Raw genomic sequence first — 26,347 nt, 5'->3', positions numbered from 1 at the left:
GTACCTCTAGGCTAAATCCGGATTAAAATTGCTTTTAACAAGTCATATCTACACTGAAGAACTTGAAACCTGCTTAGCAATATTCCAGAAATGAAAGTCTTGGATATGACAAACATGGAGGAAGAGAAAGAAGTTTGAGAGATACGCATAAAAAAAAAAATAGATGATAACTTAGCTAGCTAGTTAGATAGAAATCAAATAAATTGATTATGCCTCTCACCTTGGATTTGATTGGATTTGAAACAAAGGTGAATTACAGCAGGTTGGTTCTCTGTATTTTACTGATTGAGAAGAGTAAACTCAGAGAGGTATGACTTTTCCAGGGTGTCAAAACTAATCTGTTAATTGTAGAGCAAGAATTAAAAACCACAAGGGCATCTGGGTGGCTCACTCAGTTGAGCATCCGACTTTGGCTCAAGTCATGATCTCACTGTTGGTGAGTTTGAGCCCTGTGTTGGGTTCTGTGCGGACAGCTTAGAGCCTGGAGCCTAGTTCAGATTCTCTCTCTCTCCCCCCCCCCCCGTCTCTCTCTCCCCCTCTCTCTCTGTCTCTCTCTCACACACACATACACCCACAAAATAAATAAACATTAAAAAAAATTGAAAACTACATACTCTCACTTTCATGCCAGAGTAGCAAAAATAGCTTCAGGATTTTACCATGGGGCCCAGAGAATTGGAGTCATTGACTAAAAAGGTGATTTCTGTTAGAAAACTTGATTGGTGATGGTATTGAGTTTCATATACATAACTTTGGTGGCTAAGAGTACCTTACTAGATGTTTACAATAACTTCCTCAGAGGTAGGAAGTATGCCTTACCTGAGTTGGTAATCTCTCTACCACTAGGCCAAAGTAAGTTCTTAAGATTTAAAAAAATTATCTGTTAAATTGAAACTATAAAGTAGAATTTTTGAAGATGAAAATATAAAGGAACAACAGCATGAGCTCTGTGAATCAGAGTCTAATGGACATAATTGGGTGCAACCTGACTATGAGAACTAGGAATGAGAAAAGTCGTTGACTTCTAAGAGAGGCAGTGTAATATATAGTCAAGAGCACTTGATTACAAGTCAGGACATTTGGGTTCTAGTCCCAACCCCTCAATCTTAGATACATTTTTTCACTTTTCTGGGTTTCTCATGGTCTATAAAATGTGGGCATTGGGTTATATAATATTTAACAGCCTTTTGGAGGTCAAAGATTGGCGACCTCACAGAATAGGACTTCTTTGGTGACTCTTTTCCCCTTCACAAAAAAATAAAAAGTGATGTAGATATCTTGTATTTTCCTCCTAGAAAGGAGCCTTCTGCCTCTTGAAAGCAAGGACAATGCTTTAATTCACTCTGTGTCTCTGTGTTTCCTGATATGCCTGGCATTTAGTGGTGGATCTCAAGGTCGATCAGATTGTCTCGGTAGATGTCACTAGCTTTCTACCTTAAACTACTGCTCTTCTTTGGTAGCTTCATCCTCTTGTTGGAGAATGAGTTCACTGACTCAAGTCAGAAGTGACCTCAATTACAAAACAGATTTTTCAGGGAACTGCTGCCCTCCCCCATACAAAAGTGGACAGAAAGATGTTCTTCTTACATTTTGGAGTATTATTACATGAAAACAAATCCATTAAAATAAAAATGAAAAGATTCTCATTATGAAAGAAGACTCCCATATCCCAGGAGTATACTTTATTTACTTCAAATATATTCAGTACAATTGAATTCCAAAACAGTTCAAGAACAGCATAGTCTTTTGGTGTGGGGATGATGGGATTTGACTGGTATTGAGTCTGCTGGTTTTCTGGGGATTTTAGAGAGTTTGCCTTTTACTAAGATTATCAAGTAATTCTTTATAATAGAATGTGACTTTTGCTGTACCTGGATTAGATTAAGAGTATGTACTGTTAATCTGGTTTCATACACTCTTGAACTGGGACGAGCTCTAACCCCACAATCTTATCCATCTGATTGACTGGTTCATTGTTGTGAGCTGGAATGTCCCAAATACTCTGACTGTGATCCAAAAATAATAGGCAAACTGTCTGTTGACTTTGGTTCTCTCTTGTGGTCATCCATTTGAGGGACAATGGCAAGATACACATTGTAGCCCTTTGACATTCTTATACGTGGCATAACCATGTCTAATCAAATTCAAGGTCAATTTGATGTTGTACAACAATAGCCATCAGTAACAGGTTTCTTACTACTGAGCAACACAGTTTCCTCCAAATCACCTGCTGGATGTTCTTCTCATGGGGCACTCTGTCTTTTCTGATCCTTGTTTTTTACACTCTAATGAGTTCCAACTCTGCTGTTACTGAAGCATTTGCCTATAGACTGCCTGTGGACTTTGTGTATATAATGTCAGGGGATTGGACTAAAGTCAATTGCTTCTTTCAAAAGTTGCTGTAGTCATTTGGCAAGGAGTTTTTAGATACAACATTAAAAGCATGATCTGTGAAAGAAGAAATAGATGCGTTGAGATTCATTAAAATTAAAAACTTCCGCTCTCTGAAAGACACTGTCAAGAGAATAAAAAGACAACCCAGAGACTGAGAGCAAATATTTACCAAACACATATCTGATAAAGGACTTACATCTAAAATATACAAAGAGCTCTTAAAACTCAGCAACAAGAAAACTAACAAGCCAATGAAGAAATGAGAAAAAGCTCTGAACAGACAGCTTACCAAAGAAGCTAAGCATCTGAGAAGATGCTCCACATCATCTGTCATTTGGGAATTGCTAATTAAAACTACTATGTACCTACTAGAATGGCAAAAACCTAAAAAACTGGCAATACCAAATGCTGACAAGAATGTAGAGCAGCTGGAATGCTCATTCATTGCTGGAGGAAATGCAATATGCTACATTTTATTTATTTATTTATTTATTTATTTATTTATTTATTTATTTAATTTATTTGAGAGAGAGCGTGCGCATGCATGCCCAAGTGAGGGAAGGGCAGAGGGAGAGGGAGAGAAGCTCGAGCAGGCTTTACACTCCACTGAGCAGGCTCTACACTCCACGCAGAACTTGATACAGGACTCAATCCCACGGCCCTGGGGTCACTATCTGAGCTGAAGTTAAGAGTCAGACAGACGCTCAACCAACTGACCCACCCAGGTGCCCTGGTATAGCTATTTTAAAAGATGATGTCAGTTTCTTAAAAAACAAACATAGTTCTTAGGATAGGATCCAGCAGTTATACTTCTGGGTATTTAACCAAATAAATTGAAAACTTATGTCAGTACAGAAACCTGCCCATGAATGGATATATCAGCCTTATTCATAATTGCCAAGAGCTGGAAGCAACCAAGATGTCCTACATTAGGCAAATAGAAGAACAAACTGTGATACATCCATGCAGTGGAACATTATTTGGCAATAAAAAGAAAAGCGCTATTAAGCCACAGAAGACACACAAAGTCTATATACTGTATGATTCCAAGTATTTGACATTGTGGAAAAGGAAGAACTATAGATACAGTAGGAAGAGCACTAGTTGCTGGTGGTTGGGATGGGGAAAGATAAAGGGATGAATAGGTGAAGCACAGGGGACTTTTTGGGCAGTGAAACTATTCTATCTGATAGTATAATGGTGGGTCACTTGTCCAAACTCATAGAATATATACCACCTAGAGTGAACTCTAATAGAAGCCATGGGCCTTTAGTTAACAAAACAACAGTAGCGAAAAGGAACAAACTATTCATACATTTAACAGCTTGGATGAATCTCCAGGGAATTATACCAAGTGAAAAAAGCCAATCCCAAAAGGTCATATGATGTATGATTTATTTATATAATATTTTTTAAATGACAAAATTATAGAACTAGATAACAGATGAGTGGTTGACAGGAGTTAGGGAGGGAAGTGGGGATGGTTATACAAGGCCAGTGAGAGATCCTTATGGTCATGGACTGTTCTGTTTCTCAACTGTGACTGTGGATACACAAAACTACTCATGTGATTAAATCCCATAGAATTAAACACACACACACACACACACACACACACACACACACACACACACACAACTGGGACATCTGAATAAGATCAGTGGATTCTATCAATGTCAGTGTCCTAGTAGTGATATTTTAATATAGTTTTACATGACGTTATCATTGGGAAACACTGGGTAATGGGTACGTTATTTCTTATAGCTGCATGCAAATCTACAATGTTCACAAAACAAGTTTAATTAAAAAATAATTGTCTATATATTTGTGCGTGTATATATATATATATGCATACACACACGTGTATTCAATGCATTCTGTATTTAGCAATTTAAATGAAAATAAAACATCTATTTTTGAAAGTCTTTATGTCATATGCTATAAAGAGAATATAGTTAGAATCTAAGTATGTCTTATGGAGTAAAACAGTATAACTACTGGTCTTAACCATAGGGAAAATAGTCACCTTACTTAAGTGTAATTTTAGTATTCCTAAATAGGGATGCATAATGCATTTAAGTTTCCAAAGATGGTCATGGTTATTACTGTTAGCAAAAAGTCAGTAAACTCCAGCATCCAGTATTGCAATCTTGGCTTTGTTGTAAAATAATTTGTTGCCAAAGGAAAACAAATAGATGGATGTTAAATTTAATTCATCAAATTGCTATGCCCACTGGATATGAAACACTCTTAAGTGTTGCAGGAGTTACAAAAAAAGATGAATGCAGTGTCTGCCCTCATGGCTTACAATCTAGTCATGTGGAATCATTCATTTATTCAACAAACATTTATAGAGATCCATCTTGATTCCACATACTGTGCTAGGTAGGCACTGACTTTACTGACATAGTCTTTACTTTTCCTGGACCTCACAGCAGAGTGGGGAAAACTAGTATAAAATAGCATAAGATAGAATATGAAAAACATCATAAGAAGGGCACAAAGAATGACTAGGGCTTAAAGAAGGAAGAAACGACATCAGGTCAAGTGATATGGAAGAGATTCCCATAGAAGGTGGTACATGAGATAGTCCTTGAGGGAAGGTGTAAGACTTGGGGCAGTGGAGTGTGGCCTTCATGTGGAAACAAAGGTAGGGAAGAGCACTGAGCTTGTTCTGTGACAGTTAATAGACCTATTTGACTGGACCCCAGGAAGGGAGTAGGTGAGAACATTGAGACAAAAGTAGGAATGCCAGGATTTGGCAGGAAGGTGTAGCCCTCAGAGATTTTTATGCAAGGGTAGAGCAGCTTGGAACTGCCTTTTAGGAAGAAAAATCACTCAGTAGCATGTAAGGCTAGAATGAGATGGATGGGAGTCAGACCGCAGAGCATTGTGGGAAGTTATTAGGATCATCTTGGTGGCAGTGGGAGTAAAAAGGAAGGACAGAATTGGAATACATAATCCAGTGGCTTGAAATTTAACTATGTGTGAGAATATAACTATGTAGGAGAATCACCTAGATGTTGTTTAAAAAAGCAGATTGTTGGCCCCCACCTCCAGAAAATTCAAATATGTTTGAATAAGCAGCCCAGGTGATTCCAATGCAGGTGGTCTGTATTAATCCCTTCCCTCATCCACCTAGGAAAAGTTCTTTTTAGAGATACCAGAAAAAATCTCTCCATGAGGGAAATGGGCACCTGTTGTGTGCTGGTCCCTATCGTAGGGACTTTAAATGCAGTATCTCATTTGAGGAGGTAGGTATCATAATCTATGCTTTATGGATGACTAACCTGAGGGTCACTTAGATAGTGTGATATTTCCCTAAGATTCCACGTCTGCCAAGAGATGGACCAGGATATTTACCTCCATCCATCAAACATCAGACCTGGGGGTTCTGATGCTCTTGCCCAGGAGATCCATGTTGTATCCTGGCATTCCATCTGAGCTCTGAGAAGACTGTGTTTCTGGGCTTCTTCAGGGCTCTGGAACCTCTTGTGTGAGCCACAACTTTCCTTCTCAGCTCTGTCTGTTTTGTGTCGGACACTCTGCAAGGCTCTGAGAGTACCTCAAAGGGGGCTAGTTTAGTAGAACAGACTCATAAAAAGATCATTTCAGACTTAATGTAGTGAGTGATAAGATGCCCTGGGTTCTTTAAGGGCATGAGGGAGGATACTGATTTTCACCTGGGAGTTCAGAGAAGGCTGGAGAAAAACTCTGCCTCATTATGGTCTTCAACCTCAGCTAAGCCCTCAGCCTGCTAAGCAGTGTCTTCATACACCCAATGATTTTTCTCCCAGTCCCCACAATAGTTACATCAAATGTCTGTCTCTTTTGTCACACACTGTGTGCCCCAATCCTCTTCCACACCACTTGTATCCTCACCTCAGACAGACTATCGAAGCTGCCAAATAGGAATTACCCAACTTGCTGCCTCCTACCCTGCTTCCCACTCACCTCCTTCCCTCTAGGTCCAGGAAACTGTCCTTTTGAAAGCCAATCTTTCCACTTATGCCTAGGACTTTCCTTGGATTGGCCACAAATCTACTTTATTTGGCCTACACATTTCATGTTTAAAATTTTTGAATTTAGTGCCTTTAGCTGAAGCATACATCCTTCAGTTCTTATTCCTACCTGTTGTATTATGTTTTTTTCATTTGTGTTATTTTTCTGGTCCCATTGAGCATTTGAACAGATTCTGGGCCTATAAGCATAGATCTCAAAGTTAAAACGAACTCCAGTCTTTTCTTCAGCTGATTCCATTACTGATACAGCTGGGAGGCAACTTCTTGAGAAGCAGCGGTGCTGTCCTCCGGGATGATCTGAGCAAGTGGCCAGTGACTAGTGATGGTCACTTATACTCTGTGTCCTTCATGGATTGGCCAGGAACTGTGTTTCTTAGAGAAACAGGACATTGTCAGTGACCATAGCAGAGGGAATAGAGAGCCTTCCCAGCCTGAAAATGACACACTTCTACCCAAAGCCTGTCCTTCTAGCATAATCTCAAAAGGGAAGTTGACTTCCCCTACTGTGAATGGCTGGCTGAAAGAAATCATTCTTAACATCTGAAATGTCTTATATAGGAGGCTGTCTTTGTCAGCTCAGCTATGAGAACAATGTACCATAGACTAGGTGGCTTAAACAGCAGACACTTATTTCTTACAGTTCTAGAGACTGGGAAGTCCCATATCAAGGAACTGGCAGATTTGGTTCCTGGTGAGAGCTGTCTTCCTGGGTAATAGATAGCTTTCTTCTTGTTATGTTCTTACATGGTGGAGAGAGAGAGAGAGAGAAAGCACGCATGTGCTCTAGTCTCTTTCTCTTCTTATAAGGGCACCGATCCCATCATGGGAACCCCATCCTCGTGACCTTATCTAAACCTCATTTGGTGTAGTCTGATAATTTTCCAATCTGTTTTAAATTTTGAGTATAAAAGCAAAACCATAGGATTACCTAAAAAAGTGTTGAATAATTTTGGCTTGCTTGGTCACTCTGTTCTATCACTCTGAAGAACACACGGGGTTTGGAAACACATCTGACTATTACAGCTGAACTAATAGAAAAAAAGTAATTAAAATTATTTGAGAGTGTCAATATCATATATACCGAGCATTTACTAGATGCCAGAAATCTCAGTGAGCTCTTTGAGGCATTATAAGGAATTTAAACTGTATGCTTATGCTCAACTTAACATTTTGTTGGAAAATGCAGCATGCACATGAAACACCTCAGGAAACTTTTACAAGATACAACTGCTGTCAACTGTCCAGTTAATAATGTGTGTACATGCAAAAAAAGGCATACAAGTCATTTAGAGTTACAGTAGTCTTACGAATAGAGCCGCGTCAACCAATAATCCCCTGTCATGGCCCACTTCTCAGTGATTTCCTAATTTTATTGGCATAAGCCAAGACCAAAATTCTGACTGCGCTAAGATCTGGCTGTGCTGCTGGTGGGAGTAGTGCTGAGTCAGCCTAGAGGGAGGACACATGGGGAAGAACCTTTTGAATGAAATCTAGGTGAGGGAGGGGAAGAGGTTCCATTAGAAAGCTAGAGGGCTCATCTGGACCAGATGATAAGTGTCGCAGGTAGTGTATTAATCTCCCAGCTCTGAAACTTCTATAGCAGTTAGCCTACATATTATAATTATTTTTTAATATAATTTATTGTCAAATTAACTAACATACAGCATATACAGTGTGCTCTTGGCTTCGAGAGTAGATTCTCATGATTCATCGCTTACATACAACACCCAGTGCTCATCCCAACAAGTGCCCTCCTCAATACCCATCACCTATTTTCCCCTCTCCCTCCCAGCCCATCAACCCTCAGTTTGCTGTCTGTATTTAAGAGTCTTTTGTGGTTTGCCTCCCTCCCTCTCTGTTTGAAACTAATTTTTCTCCTTCCCCCATAGTCCTCTGTTAAGTTTCTCAAATTACATGTAGGAGTAAAAACATATGATATCTGTCTTTCTCTGACTGACTTATTTCATTTAGCATAATACTCTTCAGTTCCATCCAGGTTGTTGCAAATGGCAGGATTTCATTCTTTCTCATTGCCAAGTAGTATTCCATTGTATATGTAAACCACATCTTCTTTATCCATTCATTGCTTGATGGGCATTACAGCTCTTTCCATAATTTGGCTATTGTTGCTCTGGAAAACAGTGTGAAGTTTCCTCAAAAATTAAAAATAGAATTACCCTATGACCCGACAATGGTACTACTAGGAATTTATCCAAAGCCTATGTATTGTTTGGCTAACTATAATTGACCTTGTGTCTTCTGATTGAGTTCTGGGACAGTTGAAGACATTTTTCAAAGTGAAAGTTACTGTGAACCAGAGATCAGACTGATGCTACTCGGGCTGGCTGATCACCTATTATCTTTGAGTACATATCTGACTTGATCTAAGAAGGAAGCCCTAGGAATAACCCAGTTACAATAGCAAAAGAAGGTAAAACACTCAGGAAATGTTCAGGGTCTTTGTGAAGACAATGCATTTTTTGGTGAGAAATGAAAGAAGTTTGAAGATAAATGGAGAGCTGTTAATCTGGTTCTGAAGGAGCAGTGTGAATACCTTGAAGAGGTCAGTTCTTCCCATAGGTAGAGGTTCAGTGAAATTGCGAGCAAAATCTTAAAGACTTTAAAAAACAGAAAGGAGTCCAGAGTTTATCTGAAAGCATAAACTACCAAGAAGAGCAAATAAATGCCTGAAACATAGAGAAATAAAAGAGGACTAGTGATGCCATGTATTCAAATTAGGTAAAACTCTAATAATGAGATCGTGTTGTACCACTTTGGAATTAGATGAAGACGTGAGAACAGATAAACCAGAATCAGATCCTGTACCATGCCACTATTTAATGTGGACAAAAGGAAGTTATTCAGTCACTGGTATTGAACATTTTTGTTAGTAAACTAACTAACAACTGCTTATGACAACAGACCAATTTACAGTGGCTTAACCAAATTGTCTGTCTGCGCCCACCCTGCCCCAACCCTGCACACACGCGTAAGGGTTCTCAACTTTGGAGCCACAGCTGCTGTGGAAGCTCCAGGATGCACTAGGCCTTCCTTTTATCATTCAGCTGAGCCGTTCTCAGCAGTAACTCTAGTCCTGCTGCAGAATGACTACCGTGCCTTCAGCATCACATCCACATTTCTGGAAGAAAAAAATAAGGAAAAGGACATGTGTTAGTTGAGGCTGCCCCTTTAAGAGTCTTTCCCAGAAGCTCTATCCTTTGACTTCATCTTTACTAGTCACTGACCAGAATTATGTCACATGGCCAGTTGTAGTTGCAAGGGAGTCTGGGAAAGTCTAGTATTTTAAAATAATTCCCTGAACACAAATCAGAGCTTAATATTTACACAGAAGGGGAGGACAGATCCCATATAGTCAGCCTGCAATGTGAGTCGCAATTAGTTACCTGGAGGAAAAAAAAAATTCATGTGGATTCCTTATTTCTTTCACTGCACCTGCATCCTAAAAAATAGAGGAAAATATATTATTAATATTAAAGGATATAATATGCGTGCACTTATACCACAAATCTGCAACATATGCATAAGAAAATAGCTTTAAAGAAATACATCAATGTATTATCATTATCCTTGTGATGGGACTCTGTTTTTGTCTTTTAAAACTCTACTTTTTAGAATTTTTAAACATTTTTACAGAAGCATGTATGACTTTTATAGTTGGAAAAATAATGAACTTTATGTTAAAATGAAAATAAATAATGATAAATAAACTCAGAACTGGTCAAATGCAATAGCATAATCTGAGAGGTGTATAAATCTGTGTACCTGACAGAGGAAGTGCTATGGTTTTCCAAAATTAGAAATCCATGGCCTCTAAATCTATTTACTCCTATAATTTACCCAAATGTGGACAACTTGACCACATAATTTTGATGATACAACCATGCAATCTGAATGAGAAAGCAAGTGTTAGTGAAAATGAGAGGAGAAATATCTTCTTTGGAAACAAAAAAAGTTGGTAGCTCTGAAAAAGACACATTTTTTCGTGTGTGGCTCTACAGTAACTATATGGAATTAGGTCAAAGAAGACATTTATTAAATGATGAATTATTTGAGTCTGGAGCACCAGAAGGAACATGATATATATGGCTGAATATAATTGGAAATTAGCAAAGGGTACTGGTGTAAGAAGGAGAATAGCAAGCATAGTATTTGACGCGTAAAATATTATCTTTTGTACAATTGTGCAAATGATGATTGCCTATAAGCAATAAAGCACAATAAGCCCTGGTTATGTACATTAGATTTGGGGGCCATTGGTTTATCGGTGGTTGCACAGTGATATTGTTTGGGGGTGAGGAGAGTTTGGTTAGTTTAATAAAATACAGAAAAGTGACCTTATCAAGTTCTAAACATTTATCATATTTGGATACAATTCTGGAAAAAAAATAGAAATGAAAGAATGTTTCATGTATATACTAAATCTTAGTGAAATAGTTAAATGACAGTAACCAATAAATAAATGAATATAACCATCTGTGAGCAGAGTGTTGGTTCTCCCACACAGTAATTGTAGCTGGCACGATTCTGCCTTTGCCTATCATGGGTAATTCTCATTTTGGTCTTCCTTCTCCACAGCAGTGGCCAACAGCTTCCAGTTCTCTGTCTCGAGTTCTTTTGATGATATTTGTTTTCATAGCATTTGAAAGCACGAGCACAGTATTAGATTACATTAGATGACTTAATCCTTGCTCATTTTCAGACAGGGAATGAATCATGTACAGGTGTTGGCATCTCAGAAATGGCAGACCTATGGAAGTAGAATAACATTAGGGTGTTGGTTAGGTTCTTTGGGAAATCAAATGGATAGGAGTTCAAATCTAATAATGTTACAATTTAACAACATGGGTAAATTATAAACAGTAATAATAGGATTTAGGAGAGGATATGTACCAGCTGAAATAAAAGACATTGATATGGATAGCAAGCATTCATCACAACATTCACTCACAATAATTTGCTGCTTTTAATTTGGACTTGTTCTTTTTCTGATAAAGCATTTCGTTTGTTAGTATACCACGTGTCTCTTTTAAAAAGTTAAAACCAAGTTTTTTTCATAAAGACTTAATTTTTAAAAGCAGTTTCAAGTTTACAACAAAATTGAGAAGAAGGCACAGAAAATTTCCATACACCTCTGCCTTTACACATGCATAGCCTTCCCCACACTCACCAGCATGATATATTTGTTACAAAAAATGAGCTTAAATGGACACATCAAAATCACCCAAAGTCCATAGTTTACCTTAGGTTCCACTCTTGGTATTGTATGTTCTGAGAGTTTGGACAAATGTATAATGGCATATATCCATTATGATAATAACATACAGAGCATTTCACTGCGCTAAAAATCCTTTGTGCTCTGACTAGTTATCCCTCCCCTGCTACCTCTTACCCTTGGCAACCAATGACCTTTTTACTGTCTCCATAGTTTTGCCTTTGCCAAAATGTCATATAGTTGGAATCATACAGAATGTAGCCTTTTCCTACTGATTCCTTTCACTTAGTAATATGTATTTAAGGTGCCTCCATGTGTTTTCATGACATGATGGCTCACTTCTTTTCAGTGCTTAATTATATTCCATTGTCTGGATGTACCAAAATTGATTTATCCCTTCATCTACTAAAGGACATTTTGGTGGCTTCCAAGTTTTGACAGTTATGAATAAAGCTGCTACAAACATCCATGTGCAGGTTTTTGTGTGAACATAAGTTTTCATCCCTTTGGAGTAAATACCAAGGAACATGATTGCTGGATTGGCGGTCATGATGCATATGGTAAGAACATGTTTAATTTTACAAGAAATAGCCAAACTGTCTTCCAAAGTGGCTGTATCATTCTGCATCCCCACTAGCAGTGAATGAGATCACTGCACATTACTGATAAGGGCCAGCATTTGATGTTATTAATGTTCTAGATTTGGGCCATTCTGTTAGGTGTGTAGTGGTATCTCATTTTAATCTGTGTTTCTTTGATGAAATAAGATGTGGATCCTGATTTCACATGCCTTATTTTCCATCTGTATATCTTGTTGGAGAAGGCATCTGTTAAGGTCTTTGGCCCATTTTTGAATTAGATTTTCTGTTTGCTTATTGCTGAGTTTTCAAAGTACTTTGTATATTTTGGATAACAGTTCTTTTTCAGACATTATCTTTTGTAGTGTAGAAGTTTTTAATTTTAATGAAGTCCAATTTATCAATTATTTCTTTCATGAATCATGCCTTTGGTGTTGCATATAAAAAAAAAAACATCACCATACCGAAGGTCATCTAGGTTTTCTCCTATGTTATTTTCTAGGAGTTTTATAGTTTTGTATATTACATTTAAGTACATGAACCATTTGGAGTTTACTTTTCTGAAGGGTGTAAAGTCTGTGTCTAGTTTCGTTTTTGTTTTCTTGGATGTGGATGTCCAATTGTTGCAGCACCATTTGTTAAAGAGACTATTTTTGCTCCATGGTATTGTCTTTCCTCCTTTGCCAAACATCAACTTACTATATCCATGTGGGTCTATTTCTGGGCTCTCTATTTCGTTCCATTTATCTGTTTGTCTTTGCTTTTACCAATATCACACTGTCCTGATTACTGTAGCTTTTTAGTAAATCTTGAAGTCAGGTAATATTGGTCATCCAACTTTGTTTTCCTTCAATATTATTTTTGCTATCTGGGGTCCTTTGTGCCTTCATATAAACTGTAGAATTACCTTTTTGATATCCACACACAACTAGGATTTTATTGGGATTGCACTGAATCTATAGAAAATTTGGGAAGAACTGACATCTGGACAATATTGAGTCTTCCTATCCATGAACATGGAATACCTCTTCTTTTATTTAGTTCTTTGGTTTCTTTCATCAAAGTTTTGTAGTTTTCCTCATATAGATCTTGAGTGCATTATTTTAGATTTGTACTTAAGTATTTTTTTTAGATGCTAAATGTAAATGGTATTGTATTTTCAATTTCAAATTCTCTTTATTCATTTCTGGTGTATAATAAAGCAACTGACTTTTGTATATTAACCTTATTAGTCTAGGAGTTGTTTTGTCAATTCTTTCACTATTCTACATAGATGATCATGTCATCTGTGAACAGAAATAGCTTTAGGTCTTTCTTCCCAATCTGTCTACCTTTATTCTCTTTTCTTGCATTATTGCATTCACAAGGATTTCCAGTACAGTACTGAAAAGCAGTGGTAAGAGGGACACCTTTGCCTTGTATCTGATCTTAGTGGAAATGCCTTGACTTTCTCACCATTAATTACGATGTTAGCTGTAGGTTTGGGGGAGTAGTCTTTATTAAGTTGAGACGGTTCCCCTCTATTACTTGTTTATTGAGAGTTTTTATAGTAAATAGGTGTTGGATTTTGTCACTTTTTCTGTCCTATTGACATGATCGTGTGGTTTTTTGTTTTTAGCCTTTATATAATGGATTACATGAATTGACTTTTGAATGTTGAACTGACCATACATACTTGGGATATATGCCACTTGGTTGTGGCATATAATTCTTTTTACACTTTATTGGATTTGATTTGCTAAAATTTTGTTGAGGATTTTTGCATCTGTGTTTATGAGACTATATTAGTCTATAGTTTTCTTGCAATGTTTTTGTATATTTTTGTTATTAGGTAATGCTGACCTCATAAAATGAGTTAGGAAATATTTCTTCTACTTCTGTCCTCTGAAAGAGATTGTAGAAAATTGGTATAATTTCTTCCTTAAATATTTGCTAGAGAACCTGGTATTTTTAGTAGGTAGAATTAAAATAACTTAATTTCTAAAATGTCATGTGATTGGCTATATTCTTCATTATCAGTAAAAAATATATAATGTTAGATAAAACTATAAAGAAAAGATCTATTTTTCAAGCTCCTAGAAAAAATTTTCAAAATGTCTTAATAATGATTAAATATAAGAAATATCAATTACTTTTAGCCCATTCTGCCTAGGTTAAGACCTATGCAAAAATGAATTGAATGTTTCTGAAACTTTGTCCAGAGATATGTTTCAACTATTTTATGTAGCAACTATTTTATAACAGATGAAACCTTTTAGATTTATAATCAATCAATTTAAAATTGTTTAAATGCAGGAAGGACCACTCCCCTTACATATGTTTCCTAAAAATGTGCATCTTCTGTTTTTCTCAAATCTTTACCATAAAGAGCTTCTGAGAATGTGTATTGGGGTGGGGGGAAAAAGGGAGGTTGAAAACCACTGAACTAGAGAGTAGTCTCTTCATTAAAATGAACAGTATAACTATGTTTACAACATGTGAAACATATCCATTTATTTAGAAGACCCTGACTGGATCCCCTTCCATTTTCATGAGGCCTGCCTGCTATCGATGTTTCTGTAAGTTAAGGTCACTAACTAGACAGGGCTGCTTCTTTTCGGGATAGCATCTTCATGTGAATTATTAAAAGGCACCCCTGCCATCTGTTGGAAAATTGTTATAATATGCTAATTTTGTTAGAAGATGCTTCATTGCCCTCTGACAGACATTTTTCATGATAAATACATAAACTCATGATGTGAATTGCACCCTCTTGAACACGGTACCATTGTCCAGTGCATGGCCTGCACAGTCACATGGTGGATTTGCAAGTAGGAAAACATAGAAATCACCATGGCAACACTTGTTTGCAAAGTGAAAATGAGAAGCCAGATTCATTGCAGTAACTCCTGGAAAGTTCCTGTTCAGCAAGTTGGTGGTATTGGAATGTTGTGGAGGTAGGGTGTGGAGAGGGGACGGTTCTTTCATTGATGGCTCCCATTATTGAGAGCAAGAGCTTGGCTATTGCTCTTCCTCTGTCTTCCAGCCAGTTAGAAAAAGCCTACAAATTCCAACTACTTAGCCAAATGGAAAAGATTCTCTGTTTACAGAGAAAACACAAAGCCTGCTTCTTCCCCATCATTAAGCAGGCCGAGTATACTTAGCAGAACTTTTCCACTTAGGTGTCCAAGTTAAGGCTATCAGTGACTTTTTGCTTGAAATCTAAACATTTTAGAAACATTTTGTAGGGAAAACTATTCACAGGCCCTTTCAAAAAGAATCAAATAAATAGTTTGGGGGGTTTCCATCTTGGAATTAGGATGTTTATTTAAGAAACTCTAATAAAGCCCTCTTTCAGGCCCATGAAAATTATAGTCAGAATTGAGTGGCAGACTAAGGATTCAGGGAATAGCTATTGATTTGTGAGAGAGAGAAAGAAAAGGCCGAGGAAGGAAGCAACTTGATGAGAAACTTTTGCTAATGGTTCTTATTTCCTCCAGCTTTGAAAATGCATTCTACTAGCAGCAAAGTCTAAAACACTCTCACTCCCTGATTAGTCCACCTAGGCAGGAGTTAGTTCCCAGGGCATGGCTCAGGCTGGGCTTCTGTGAGCAAAGGCATGAGAGTGGGTGGGGCTGAGTGGACGCGTTGCCTGTCACACTGAGTGCAAAAGGGATTTTCAGTGAGGGCAGGCAGGGCATGAAGGAAAATACAAAGCCTCATGCCCGAGGGATTGGGCAGAAACCGGGAAAGAATCTGAGGAGAAGAACTGGCAAAGGAGATCCTGACTGGAGAGAGCAAGTTGCACCGCAGAAGATTCCAGAAGGATGCCAGAGATAGAGCCTTTTATAGGGTGGCCACCGATGAGCCCTAAGTCGAGAGAGAACCATGAAAGAAGCCAAACTAAATTGGACACCAACCTGCTATTTTATTTACTGTTCAAAATCTCCATGGGCAAGAAATCAGAGAGTTGTGAGGAAAACATAGTATCAGAAAAGCATGAGAGAGATGCATAGTGATGGGTCACAAAAGACAGCTGACAGTTCTGTACAGAAAAACCAGGGGCACGTGCAAATTGCCATTTTGATCAAAGTGACAAAGCCGGGCAAGCACCTGGAAGTAAATATGGTAGTGTGATAATTCTGAAGTAGCCACGCTGGAGATCAAAGGCTCTGAATGATTTAGAAGAAAAAAGTAGCTTAGCCAAATGCCTCTGATGACATTTCACAAGCACTTCCTGTCTTATGCTTCTATTCTGTGTAAATACAATCCCAAATCAGTGACCCATTTAGGCTGTCTAACAAATGAACACTTTCAGAATTCCAACCTTGTTTGTTTTCTGCATTTCTTATTCCAGTGAAGTAATGGTGAGAGATGTATGTATGTTGAGTCCCTACCAGCACTTGGGTTTTTTGATTTGGCAATGTTGTAAGGCCTATGGGATGGGAGTTTAGGTAGATAATACTCCCCAGTTAAGTTATTGTTGTGGCTGATGAGTGGCTTAGCTTACCCATCAGCAGCATGGGAGGTCAGGGAGGTGGGCAAGAAACTTCCCGTGAAAAGACTAGCTTTTTAAAATTCACAGTGACCTTGCCTATTAGTAGATGTAGCGCAAGAGGAACTTCAGCTGCAACCAGTAAAATGAGTAACTTTCCCCTTTGGGCACCTGGTGGAACTGGGTGGGAAGTAGAGATAAAGAAACCAGAAATCTCCACCCCACATATCTACCTTGTAGGATTATTCAAGATGAAGTCAATGGTTTCTGCCTTGACCACACACTAGAATCACGTGGAGCTTTTACGAACTCCGATACCCGGACCGGGCCCCCAGCACACTGAAATCAAAACCTTTTAGGATGGGACCTGGCACCAGCATTTGCTGTTTTCTTTCAGTTCTACAGGTTGTTCCTATGTGCGGTCAGGGTAAGAACAACTGGGTTAAGTGAAACAATGTGGGCGCCCGGCATGCTTTTGGTGCCCAGTGAGTGTGAGCATCCTCCTCTTTGAATAAGCTCCTGCTCTTCGTCCCTCTCCCTTTTCTGCACGTGCACGAGGTCGTGCTGTATCTGGCTTGGCCCTGCAGTGTGTATCACAGATGACTGTGCCTCAGAGTTGGGGGATTTGTTTTTATCTTCATGTTGACAAAGAACTCTTCGATTTTCACTTTTAATGTACCATCTCGTCACTTGTTTCGCGTTTTTATCTTCCTTCCAATGTTACTTAATTTCTTGCACCCTGAGGCCCCAGAATCTTTGGCTTCAGAAAGAATTCTGACTTCTGTGTCCCTAGTGATTGACTTTAGCTAAATCTTCTCAAGCACCCTAGAAGATCAGGGTGGCTATGAAGTTTAAGGAATAAAGAGTGTTCCTAAAAAGAGATAGAATTCATCCATTTCACTTAAAAATGCCTTCATGTTTTCCAAGCATTTTTGAACTCTTAAGCATTTTTAATAAGCTCACTTATGAGTCTTGTTGAAAAAGAAATAAAATACACTTGTTTTCATTAAGGGAAAAGATCTTTTTCCGTCTTAGTTGGTATTGTTGAAGGAGACAAAAAGGAGTCCAAAACTTGGCAACAGAGTACATTATTAGTGACATATTGGTCACAGATGTGCTGGTAGAGTTACATTTTCTTCCGGCAATTAGTATTTTAAAGTACCCACAAATTACATATGAAAGCCCAGATAACCTCCTTCCCAAAAGGGAAGGATGAAAAATTATGATATTTGCAAAATCTTCACTTTTAAGGTATTCTAAATATGTTATTATAAATAGGCAAGTGACACATGTCCAAGTAAAAACACATCACCAGTAACGCTAGATGATGCCAGCCTTTACTTACTACCTTCAATTCCAAATGCCTTCAACAAGTGCAGATACACAGAGATACTTTTTGGCAATTCTTGTGAATTATAAGATTTTCTTTACTTAACAATTCTTGAAAAAAAAATCAAGAAGGCAAAATTCAAGAGGCAGAAGGGAAATCTCTCTAGTAATTTTATTGCTTGAATCTGTAGGCCTTTGAAGCAGAGTATAAGGAGTTCACATTGCATTCAGTTGCAGAAAGTCCTAAAAGGACTCTAAGGAGAGTATTGATAAGCCAACTCTGGAAACAGGGTTAAGATTCACTTGGGGAGGAAATGGTGTTGGCATCCCATGAAGGCAGTTGTAATAGATGAATGTAATTCCAGACCTAAAGCTTTGACTGTAAGGATGTAATGGAATGAAAAGGTGTGTTGTTTAAAAAAAAAAAAAAAAGGATCAAGAAACACATTTGATGGACATGAAAATAATGACAAACTAAAACTATTATAAGACTTCTTGAGAATTTTAAAACTCACCTTGATAAGAAAACTAGACAAGGTAATAACTCCTGGAGGGATGACAGACACTTCAGTCTCCATCAGTCTCCATCGTGTTTAAATTGATGAGCTAACCAGTTTGAAAGGTCATGTAAATTGAAAGTGATATAAAATTGAACAAAGGGGAAAAATTAGGAGAAGAAGAATTAGTGTATTCCCTATGTAAGAAACTGAATTATGACATAGAAAAAATAATAGGGCCAACTTTACTGATATATAGGTAGAAGGTTATCTATTTGCATTTTTAATTTAGTAAAAATACGTATGATTTAGTGATCTGATGATTACAAAGACAGATGGCTTTAAATCAGGAGCTTGTGATATACTTTTCAGCCCCCGAACTATTTAATAGCACTGTCAAGGGAATGTCAGTGTTTGATGCGGATCCAGTACTGCCTGGTGTCTTGCGTATCGTTTGATTTTGTAAGTTCAAGACGTAGTACTATACAGCTTTTTAAAAATAAACCCATAAGAAGACTAAACGTTCTTTTGATTCTCAAAGTATCTTGTTTTTGTTGCCTCCTATTTCCCTAGGAAAGTGACAGTGTTTGAGGACCCTGACCAGAATATTCACCTGAAAAACCTGTCTCTCCATCAGGCATCGACAGAGGAGGAAGCTCTGAATCTGCTTTTCTTAGGAGACACCAACAGAATGATTGCAGAGGTAATGGACTCTCCTCCGTGAGCTGCTTTTTCCGTATTATAAGATACAATAGAATTTTAGGGGCAGTAATGACCTTAAAAATGATCTCATCCAAATCTCATGGTATAGGTTAAAAAAAAAAAAAAAAGACCAGATTCAAAAAAAGAAAAGAAAAGAGAGAAAGAAAACTTAGATTCAGAGAATTGAAGAGACTTTCCTAAGGTCATTCAGGTAGTTAATGGGCAGCAACTGAAATCTCGGCTTTTTTCACTTTTATGTTTTCAATCTGATGCAAATTAGTTTGCAGATAATCGATGAAAACTCATGAAGTATTTTAATTATAGGAATTTTTGCATCATTTTTGAAATTTAAAAATACACAGTTCATTATTCCTAACCTCAGATCATCCATGTGTCGGTGTATTGTTTTCATATCCATGTATTTAGGGAATTGTTACTTATAAGGCATTTAGAACAATCCACCGGACATGAGAAGTGCTCTGTGTATTTACAGCTCTTGTTGGCAGTGTCACAAACACTGCTATGGTGTGTAGTGTAAGCCTCAGTGCAATATTTTGGATATATTCACACTAAAACTTATTTATTGTTAATCACACATTTGCACCTGTACAAATGGGTGCCTGTATTTCACCTGGGACCCCTAGGCAAGGAGCCAGGACTGACTATGCTTGGTCAGAGGCCCTGACCTTAACCAGTTACTGGCCGGAGACAGAGTCGCAAAGCTGTCGTTCAGCGACGCTGCAGTAAAGCAATGGAGTGGCCGTAGTGGTGTGGGAACAGTTCCCCAAATGAACAGCTTGCTGCTATCACTGGCACTTCTGTTTTTGGTTTTGTTTTTAACTGAAGTATAAGTAACATCCAGTGTTATATTAGTTTCAGGTGTACAACACAGTGATTTGCCAAGTCTATACAATATTCAGGGCTTGCCTCAATAAGTATAGTCGCCATTGTCACCAAGCAATGTTACCACAGTGCTATTCTCTGTGCTGTACTTTTCATCTCCGTCACTTACTTATTTTATAACTCTAAGTTTATGCCTCTTAATCCCCTCTGTCTACATTGTCCATCCTCCATCTATGTCCTGTCTGGCAACCACCACTTTGTTGTCCGTATTTAAGAGTCTGGTTTTGTTTGTTTTGTGTTTTATTTTCCACATATAAGTGAGATCACATAGTATTTGTCTTTCTCTGTCTGACTTATTTCGCTTAGCATGATCCCCTCTAGGTCCATGCATGTTGTCGCAAGTGGCAAAATCTCATTCTTTTTAATGACTTGAGTGATATTCCATTGCTTGTGTATACCACGTCTTCTTCATCCATTCATCTTCTGGTGGACATTTGGGTTGCTTCCATATCTTGGCTGTTATAAATAATGCTGCAGGAAACATGTATCTTTTTGAATTAGTGTTTTCATGTTCTTTAGGGAAATACTCAGTAGTGGAATTACTGGATCATATGGTAATCCTGTTTAGAATTTTTCAAGGAACCTCCATATTGTTTTTCACAGTGGCTGCACCAATTTATGTTCCCACCAATAGTGCATGAAGGTTCCCTTTTCCCCATATCCTTGCTAACACTTGTTATTTCTTGTCTTTTTAATACTAGCTATTCTGGCTAGTATGAGTTGATATCTCATTGTGATTTTGATTTCCATTTCCCTGGTGATTAGTGATGTTGAGCATTTTTTCATGTTTATTGGCCATCTGGATGTCTTATTTAAAAATATGTCTGTTCAGGTTGTCTGCTTATTTTTTAATCAGATTATTTGGGTTTTTTGGTGTTGACTTGTATAGGTTGTATAGGTTATTTATATATTTTAGATATTAATCTCTTATCAGATTTATCACTTACAAATATCTTCTCCAATTCACTAGATTGCCTTTTTGTTTTGTTGATGGTTTCTTTTGCTGTGCAAAAGCTTTTTTATTTTGGTGTAGTCCCAATAGTTTATTTTTGCTTTTGTTTCTCTGGCCTGAGAAGACATATCCATAAATATGTTGCTAAGGGCAATGTCCAAGAGATTACTGCCTGTGTTTTCTTTTAGGAGTTTTATGGTTTCAGGTCTCACATTTAGGTCTGTAATCCTTTTTGAGTTTATTTTTGTGTATGGTGTAAGAAAGGTGTCCAGTTTTATCCTTTTGTGTGTACTGTCCAGTTTTCCCAGCACCATTTATTGAAGAAGAGACTGTCTTTTCCCCATTGCATAACCTTGGCACTTTCCTTTTTAAACCATGCTCCCAGAGTTCTGTGTTTTACCTTGTCTCTGATAACAGAGGTAAAGTAGGTGAAGATATTAAGCTGGCGGGGATAACTAGTCTGAGAAAATCCCTATCAAGTGACTTTTTTCTCTGCCCCATTTCTACTCTCCAGGATGTACCAACACATGTTGCTGATATCTGTTATTGTTCTGGGCCCTTACTTTTGTTGTTTTTTTACCAGTTCTGCGTGATTGCTTTTCAGTAGACTAACATATAAGTTGAACTTACGTACGACATGAAACATGGATTTGAGAACCCTGGAATTATTATTTCCAGTAAAAGAAAGTTTTATGTAGTTCTTAATTTCTGAATATCTTGTTTGGCTTTCCGTTGTTCTGCATTTGTGTTTTGCTTCAACAGTAATTGCTCATGTGATCATCCATGATGTTCTTATTTGTCATGATAATTGAAGATTAAGAAATAAAGCAGATTAAGAATTAGGGAGTATAATGGCAGAAGATTCAGCATGCCCAACTAAAGATCCTTTTCTATACATAGTTTAATAAAGAGCAAACCTAGAGATGCAGGGTAGAGCTGAGTCCTGGCCACCAGTAGAATATGAAAGAGAGAAAAGTGGACTCATAAATGCTATTAGAAAACAAGTAGAGAAACCTGTCCCTGCCTCAATGCTAACCTTCCTCCAGAGGTGACTCATCCCTAGAGAAACCTAGGCCTTGCCCTCACAAATTATATTTCCTCGTCTTGAATGGGTCATGGAGGGCTCCTGACCATGGTTCTCTATGACCTCTATTAGCTTAAGAGCTTGGTCATTTGATATTTCAAAGTTATGTGTTAACTTTAGCTGGGTGCATACTTTCACACTATTGTTTTGTAAAGTTTTGAGGAGTTTAAGCTTCTTTGTGCCAAAGTATCTGTCATGTTCTACCACCTCACAGAATTCCAACCGTCTTTTCCTATTACTACTGAGCATCTAATAATAGTATCATAAATAGCTAAAACCTGACAAGTTTCAATCCTAATAATGCTGGTTGTACATTATTTTTTTATTCATTTTTTTCTTTGTAAAGCCCAATTTCTTTTAAACCAAGTCTAACAGGTTTTTGGATGTTTCTCTGCTTGCTTTTGATTTTTTCTTTGGTAGTAGCTACCATGTTATATTGAGAACCTGCTCAATAGACTTGGCATTGTTGCAGAGATTTTCTATGCATCTCTCTCTCTCTCTCTCTCTCTCTCTCTCTCTCTCTCTCTCTCGATATTATTTTTGATTCTTATTTTGTAAATGGAAACTGAGGCTCAAAGAGTTGAACTACTTGTCCAAAGTCGCATAACTAGCAAGTGGCAGAGCCAGGGTTCAGCTGCGAGATGACTGATTCAGAAGCTTGTGCTCTTTCCATATATTACATTTCACGATTACAATAATCATGTCAATAACATGTCAAATTTTTCAAGGGAGGATATATTTCTGAGTTACTTAAGAAGTATAGCAAGTATTTAGCACTTCAGTTTATCTCTTGAATTCATTGAAAGCAAATAAATACATCAGAGTATAAATGAAGACTAACTATCAACCCCTGGAAATACTTTATTATTTAGAGCCTCTAATAAAGTATGTTTTAGATTACAGCCTAGCTGTCAGAATGTAATTTGTCAGCACAGAACGAGCTAACCAGGATAAAAAGAACATACTAATCGTTTTTTAAAAAATGAGGTCCCCAATTTCCCATTTACATAGAGCTGTCCAGAAGTTGCCATGGTAACCAGAAAACATTTGCAAAACAGTCTGAATATGTGGGACACAAAGTGGAGCTCTCTTCCTTTTAGTGTTTTCTACCCAGAGCCAGCATTCTGAGGAAAAGCAATTAAGAGTAGTTTCATCCTCTTCTTATTCATTCAGAAATCTTCAATAATTTCTGTGATCCTACTAATGCTTTGAATAAAACCTGATTATGTCCTTAGGGTAAGTTTTTTAAAACAGTTGAATTGCTGTGCCAAAGAGAATAAATTGTAAGGGCTCAACTGTGTGTGACCCAGGGTCAAAGCCCACCGGTAGCAAACATGACTTGATACTTCTCTGTCTTATCATTGAAATGTTTCTCTCAATTAATCAAATCTAATTGACCAAGACATTCTGCATTCGACTGTGAGGCCCTGCAGTGTCCTGTTGCTGGGACCCTTTGCTTAGACCCACCCATGGTCTAGAACACTCTGTGCCCAAGTGTGGCCTGAGGGTATCTTGCATTAGAATATCCTGTGATAGTAAAGAGACAGTTTCCTGGATCCCACTTCTGATCGATGGATTCAGAACTTCTGTGGTGGAGCCCAGGAATATGCATTTTAGCATTTCATTTTATTCCTTTTGGTTAGAACATGTACGAAATGGTATTTTAAAAAATTACATTTGTCTCTCTGTCTAGAGTAAGCTCTTTCAGGGCCAGGATCTTTCTGGATTTTCTTCATCTTTGGGTCCCTAGCACCTTGACCAGTGCCTGGCCCACAGTAAGCACCTGCAGAAATGCTTAATGAATGCAAAACCTACAAATCTAAATTTTTAAAATTAAATTAAGTTAAATTAAATAAATTAAATTAAATTAAATTAAGTTAAATTAAATTAAATTAAATTTTGATTCCATTATAGTTACCACAGTGTTATATTAGTTTCAGGTGTACAATATAGTGATTCAACACCTCCATACATCACCCAGTGCTGATATGACAAGTGCACTCCTTAATCCCCATCACCTGTTTCATCCATCACCACACTCACCTCCCCTCTGGTAACCATCAAATTCTTCTCTATAGTTAAGAGTTTGTTTCTTGGTTTGTCTCTTTCTTTTTTTTTTTTCCCCTTTGCTCATTTGTTTTGTTTCTTAAATTTCACATTTGAATGCGATCATATGGTATTTGTCTTTATCTGACTAACTTATTTCACTTAGCATAATACACTCTAAGTTCCATCCATGTCATTGCAGATGGCAAGATTTCATCCTCTTTTAGGGCTGAGTAATATTCCATTGTATGTATATACCACATCTTCATCCATTCCTCAGTCAGTGGACATTTGAGATCTCACCATAGGTTTGACTATTGTAAATAATGCTGCAGTAAACATAGGGGTGCATGTCTTATCCCTTTGAATTAGTGTTTTTGTATTTGGGGGTAAATACCCAGTAGTGCAATTACTGGTTGATATTGTAATTCTATTTTTAACTTTTTGAGGAACCCCTGTACTGTTTTCCACAGTGGCTGCACCAGTTTGCATTCCCACCAGCAGTGCGAGAGGGTTCCCCTTTCTCCACATCCTTGCCAATACCTGTTGTTTCTTGTGTTGTTGATTTTAACTATTCTGACAGGTGTAAGGTGGTATCTCATTGTGGTTTTTGATTTGTATTTCCCTGATGAGGAGTGACGTTGGGCATCTTTTCATGTGTCTGTTGGCCAATCTGGATATCTTCTTTGGCGAAATGTCTGCTCCTGTCTTCTGACCATTTTTTAACTAGGTTATTTGTTTTTGCAGTGTTGAGTTGTATCAATTCTTTATATATTTTGGATACCAGTCTTTTACTGGATACATCATTTGCCATTTTAGCATTTTAAATGTGTTTTGGCTAAACATGAAGGCAGTTTGGTTTTTCATTAACATGCTGATTGAAACCCACTCACAAAGAAGTTTTTGAGCACATCCATATTCTGCACCCTGCACATATTCAGTACCACAAAATTTGAAAGTTCTGCTAATTTGGGAGGCAAAAAAAATTGTTGTAATTTATTTACCATTTGCATTTCTGTTTTTGTTTATGTCTTCTAATTGTTTTTCTCTAGCAGTGTTAGGGTAGGTCTGATTGATTTGTTGAGTGCATGAGGGCTGGGACTTGGTCTAGTTCATATCTGTCATACCTAGAAACAAAGCCTGACATATAGTAGGTGCTCAGTAAATAATTATTGACTGAATGAACATTAAAGATAAAAATTTTTGTTTTTGTCATGCATTTAGCAAATATTTTAAAATTTTATAGATTTTCTTTTCATTGTACTTTCTTTCCTTTAATATAGCTAAGTCAATTTTTTATTTTATGGTTTCTGCTTTGGATGCCATGCTTAGAGATGCAATAGCTCGCTGATAAATAATCCTACATATTAGAAAGTGTTTTTTTGAATTGAAATTTGATGCCCAGTAGCATCTACTTCATTATTCACACATTCACATGGAAAGGGACGGTCATCATCAGGTTGGGGTGGATCTTATCGGAGATTTCTGGGGCATGGGAATTTTACCTGAATCTTGAAAAAGGCTATCCTGAATTAACAAAATCAGGGTTCATTTTGAATCCTCCCTCTAGAAATAGCTTCCATTGGTAAAAGCTCAATTTAAATATTCATTTTAAGGAATTTTAGTGCTGCTTAGAGTGAATCATTAGACTAACACAAGCCTCTTTTACAAGCCAGTTTGGAGAAGAGAATAGTGTCTTCTCCAAAGACACTGGGGTGTCTTCTACCAAAACTTCATAGTAATGTCTGTTATGGGTTAAATTGTGTCTTTCCCCCTCCTCCTTCATAGGTTGAAGTCCTAACCCCTCAGTACCTCAGAATGTGACCTTCTTAATTAAGAAGTAGAGTCTTTATAGAAGCCACCAAGTTAAAATGAGGTCAAAGTGAGCCCTAATCCCATATGACTGGTGTCCTTATAAAATGAGGAAATTTGGAGACAGATACATATACATGGAAATGCTATATGAACACAAAAATGTTCATCTATAAGCCAAGGAGAGAGGCTTGGAACAGATCCCTCCCTCACAGCCCTCAGAGGGAAGAACCAACACCTTCATTTTGGATTTCTAGCCTTAAGGACTGTGAGATGATAAATTTCTGGTATTTAAGCCCCCCCGGTTTGTTATACTTTGTT

The 26,347-nt window shown here is 37.6% G+C and overlaps 1 protein-coding gene across 5 annotated transcripts in view; it reads left to right on the top strand.

The window, feature by feature from the left end:
• Nucleotides 1-26,347, top strand: part of KIF6 (kinesin family member 6) — a 386,490-nt gene that overhangs the window by 86,752 nt on the left and 273,391 nt on the right. For all 5 annotated transcript variants that reach the window (XM_019830554.3, XM_006931669.5, XM_045057492.1 and 2 more), the window contains one exon: nucleotides 19,101-19,230. In XM_019830554.3, coding sequence (XP_019686113.1) covers nucleotides 19,101-19,230 — 130 coding nt within the window. The remainder of the gene's footprint in view (nucleotides 1-19,100; nucleotides 19,231-26,347) is intronic.

Source organism: Felis catus, chromosome B2, assembly GCF_018350175.1.
Source record: "Felis catus isolate Fca126 chromosome B2, F.catus_Fca126_mat1.0, whole genome shotgun sequence".
NCBI lineage: Eukaryota > Metazoa > Chordata > Mammalia > Carnivora > Felidae > Felis > Felis catus.
This window is presented reverse-complemented; position numbering and strand designations above follow the sequence as displayed.